The 4,041-nt window shown below is 34.7% G+C and overlaps 1 protein-coding gene across 1 annotated transcript in view; it reads left to right on the top strand.

Moving 5' to 3' along the window:
- DCUN1D4 (defective in cullin neddylation 1 domain containing 4) overlaps positions 1-4,041 on the top strand; it is a 71,583-nt gene that overhangs the window by 39,426 nt on the left and 28,116 nt on the right. The window contains 1 exon segment of the mRNA XM_023532133.1: positions 1,268-1,369. Within this exon segment, the coding sequence (XP_023387901.1) occupies positions 1,268-1,369 (102 nt within the window).

Below are 4,041 nucleotides of genomic sequence, written 5' to 3'. Positions count from 1 at the left end.
TGCAGCAGTAATCGAAGTGAGCGAATAAAGCTTGAATAGGTCAGCGCAGGATAGGTGCGATTATGAAATATTTGGAAGGAAAAATTGGCAGCACTCTTGATAACTGATTAGATGTAAGGAATGTAGGAGAAGGGAGAAATCCAGGTTGACTTCCAGGTTTCTATTTCTGGTGGTGTCACCAGTTGAGAGAATACAGGTAAAATGTGAAATGCAGGAGTAGTAGCTTTGGGGCAGAAGATGAGTTTAATTGTGGCAGTTAAAGAGGAGGTAGGGTAGCCAGACGGTGATGTGGTAGGCAGTTCAAAAGTAAGGGGGAAAGTTTGGGCTAGAAGAATATCTGGGTAGTACGTGAAACCTCAAATTTGGTTGAAATTTCCTAGGGAGAGTGTATAGAAAGGCCCGGAAGAGGGTTAAGGATGGAACTCCGTATATTAAAATGAACAAGTTGGGAGAAGCAAAGGAACCCGTAAAGAAGGTAGAAGAAGAGAAGTCAGGGAAAACCAGATGAGACAGGGCACTTCCTGAAGCCATGGAGTAGACAAGTTTTGGCAAGAAAGAACTGCTTCAGATTTTCAGATATCACAGAGATGTCAAATAAAATAAAGATAGACTGTGTCCATTAGATTTGGTAATTAGGGTTATTAACCTTGACAAGAAGAGTTTCAGTGGAGAGACAAACAGAAACCAAATTGCAGTGGTTGAAGAATGAATGAAGAATGTAGTAGAGATAGAACATGTGGATAGTTCTTTCAGGAAGAAACGGAGCTAAAGAAAGAGCTTCATTGCCTTATCAAGAACAAAAGGACTACTTGATTGTTTTTCTGTGTAAAAACAATTATGTTATTTGCTCAATTAATTTTATAAAGAATATGTGATTCTTTGCTATGTTTCCAAAAATTATTGTACGTATTGAAATTATTAACAAAATAAGAATAGAGCTGTAAGCTTCTTTAATAAAGAGGAGGAATTGAACTCAGGTAGCCTTATTTTTAGACATAAATTAATATATATGTATACACATACACATATACATATAGAGATAAGTTGAGTTAAATGCTTGTGCAGAGCAGAATCCTTTAAAGATGTAACTGAAATTCCAGAATATTTGTAAATTTATGCTTGGTGATTTTCTTCAAAAAGGAGTTATGGCCCTTAAGTGTTACTTAATTTTAGTTTACTGTAATAATAGATACTTTGACAATGCTACTACAGTAGTAATATTGTATGTGGTTAGATTTAATATATGTAAGATTGCATTTCATTGCAGGTGCTGATGATGTTGTAGGTCCTGAAGGAATGGAGAAATTTTGTGAAGACATTGGTGTTGAACCAGAAAATGTAAGTCTGACTTACGAGTTGGGTGAAATCGGTTGATTATTTTTTTTTGTCCCTTGACAAATAAAGCAACAATAAAGAAGTAATGGTGTGTTAGTTCTTATGAGGCAATCTAAGAAATAAGTTCTAATTCTAATTTGATTTGCAAGCAAAACAATTTTTTTGTAATTGGTATGACATAACGTCATTTTTTTCCTTTAATTTCTTGTATCTAAAAGATACAATAATAATGTAATTAAGCTAGATTTTTTTAAAATATGAGGTAGGCATGTATATCTGCAATGATAGATCAACTGGAGTACAGCATTGTGTCCCTTTGTCTCACTCCGTAGTTGTTCTAGCCTAATGTAGAATTTATTCCAGGCCTTAAATAATAATTCATAAGGGTTTTGATAGGTCATAATTATCAAGAATTTTTCACAGTTCTTTCACTTCCATTTGAATTTAGCTCAAAAAGTGATTGCTTTTTAGTGTAAAGGCCCTAAGTACTTACCTTAAAACATTTAATTAGAAGTTATTTTATATGGTTAATTATTTTTGCCTAATTCTTATCACCAAGTTATTGCTGAATATTTTTTCCTGTTTTCACATCTTCTCTCTTACACTAAAATGAAAAATTATGCTCATACAAATACCTGGGATCATTAACTGTGTAGTTTAATATTACATTAGCCTCCAATTTAACAAATATGTCTTGGATCCTAATGAATTTATGATCTAGAAGAGATCTCAAGAGATCATTGCCTTTATTCAGAATGTTTGCAACATATCTAGTGTTCATGAACTTATGTCATGCTCTTAAGGAAAACTAGGAATTGAGACTTCACACTTTTTTATTAAAACTTTTTTTCTGCTTTCCATTTCTATGCCTTTGTCTCCTGCCACTTCCCCTTAGTAACACTTTAAATTTTCTAAAGAGCCTTTGAAATGTCTTTTGACTTATTTCATGGATTTTTGTCCTGTATTTTTACTTTTAATGTGCTTTAGTTCAGGTATCTTGATAAATTATTCAACTTGGTATAAAGGTCTGGGGACAACTGGATCAGCAGTATTTTGCCTGTTCTGGTCCACAGCCTAGTCGTAGACATAGAAAACATTTTGCTGACTTTAAGAAGGAGGTGTTCCCATGGGAGCCGGTGTTTTCTGAACAGTATAAGTGAACTGGGCCCAAGAGGGGATCCAGAGATTTCACCCGGAGAACAGTAATCCACAGACGATCCCAGGGGTGGGCAGTAGGGCCAAAAGCAGTGCCAAAGGTGAGCAGGAGATGGAGAAGCCAGGGTCAGGCATGAGGAGGATTCATTGAGCATTTACTTTCAGAGGTGAAAAGGCCTGTCAGGGTGGGAGGGAGTACTGATGTTGATTCTACCAAAAAAAAGGAGGGGGTCAGCTCTTCAGAGTTCCTCACCCCCAAACACCAGTACTTAATAGGAGAGAGCTGCTACTATTAAGCTTTTTGGGGCAGTTATGAGTCCTTTAGCTCTCCATTTTTGTAGAAATAGAAATAGTCTTGAAAGGTTGAATCACACAGTTTAAAGACTAAATATTTAGAATGTTATTTTAAAGTATTTATCACTATACTTCAATTCTAAGATGCCACTAATGGAAGTTGTAGTATTTTGTGTCATCACCAAGGAAAAATAGGTTGTAAATAAAATCTAATATGCCATTAATTGTGGATACATCCCAATTTCAGAAATGTTAACATTTGAAAAACAAGTGGCAAAATAGTTTCTAAAAGCCTGTCTTCATTGATAAGTAAGACCTTTAAAGTATTTAAAACTCTTACTTTGCCTGATATTTATAGCTTATGAAATTTAAGCAGGCTTGTAAAATTCAAGCCTACTTTCATTTACTGAGGTAGTGGCAAAATCCTTTTAAGTAATTAGCTTCCTTATTAGCTATCATAAAAAAGGTCTGTTTTGTGTAAAGAAATACCCATTGTGAATATCTGCTTTGGCAGTATAGACATTGTTCATATATAGTTGTGTTTGTGTTCCTATGCCTTTACCATTTTTTTAGCTTAACAAGTATTTGTGGAATTTTAAATTTTTCTAATAGAGGATTGAGTATAGACATTGTTTGAGAACATACCAAGTTTGAATTACAAAATGCGAGTTAGTTCTTCTAGATAAATGAATATACAGGAGTCAGAATTCCAAGAAAAGCTGAGAGAAGAGGAGAAAATCCAGTAATGTGTGACTATTTTGAAGAACATTTAACCTCTTTTTGGGAAATTCTTCTGAGTAGCCCACTGGTCTCTTAAGTCACCATTTTTAACCTAGTTCACAGTCATATTTTATGATGATGTGTATATGTAGAAACATTGGTTTAATATAGTCCTTGTAATCTACCTAGTAATCTAGGTTTTTAAAATCTAATACACCTGGTGACTTTAAAAATTGATATGTACCGATTTAATTGATACTTGGTGAAAGGAAATTTTAAATAGCGAAGAAGTTCACATAATCCTTCTATCATAGCACAGCCATTTTGATTTTTTTGTTTGGCGCCCAGTGGGGAGCGATGGGGCCACTCCTCCTGTGCTCATTCCAGGCACAACACTAAAGTGAGGTGTCGGGCTACTTTAGAGTAAAATTCCCCCCGTGTGTATAGTTGAATTTATAAACATTAATGCAATAATGATACAGCGCCACTATCTATGACCCACAACACTCACCTTTTTATTTTTTAACACTTTGTTCT

The sequence above is a fragment of the Pteropus vampyrus genome, unplaced genomic scaffold, assembly GCF_000151845.1.
Source record: "Pteropus vampyrus isolate Shadow unplaced genomic scaffold, Pvam_2.0 Scaffold77, whole genome shotgun sequence".
Taxonomy (NCBI): domain Eukaryota; kingdom Metazoa; phylum Chordata; class Mammalia; order Chiroptera; family Pteropodidae; genus Pteropus; species Pteropus vampyrus.
The sequence above is the reverse complement of the archived record's forward strand: the minus strand, read 5'-3'. Positions and strand labels throughout refer to the sequence as shown.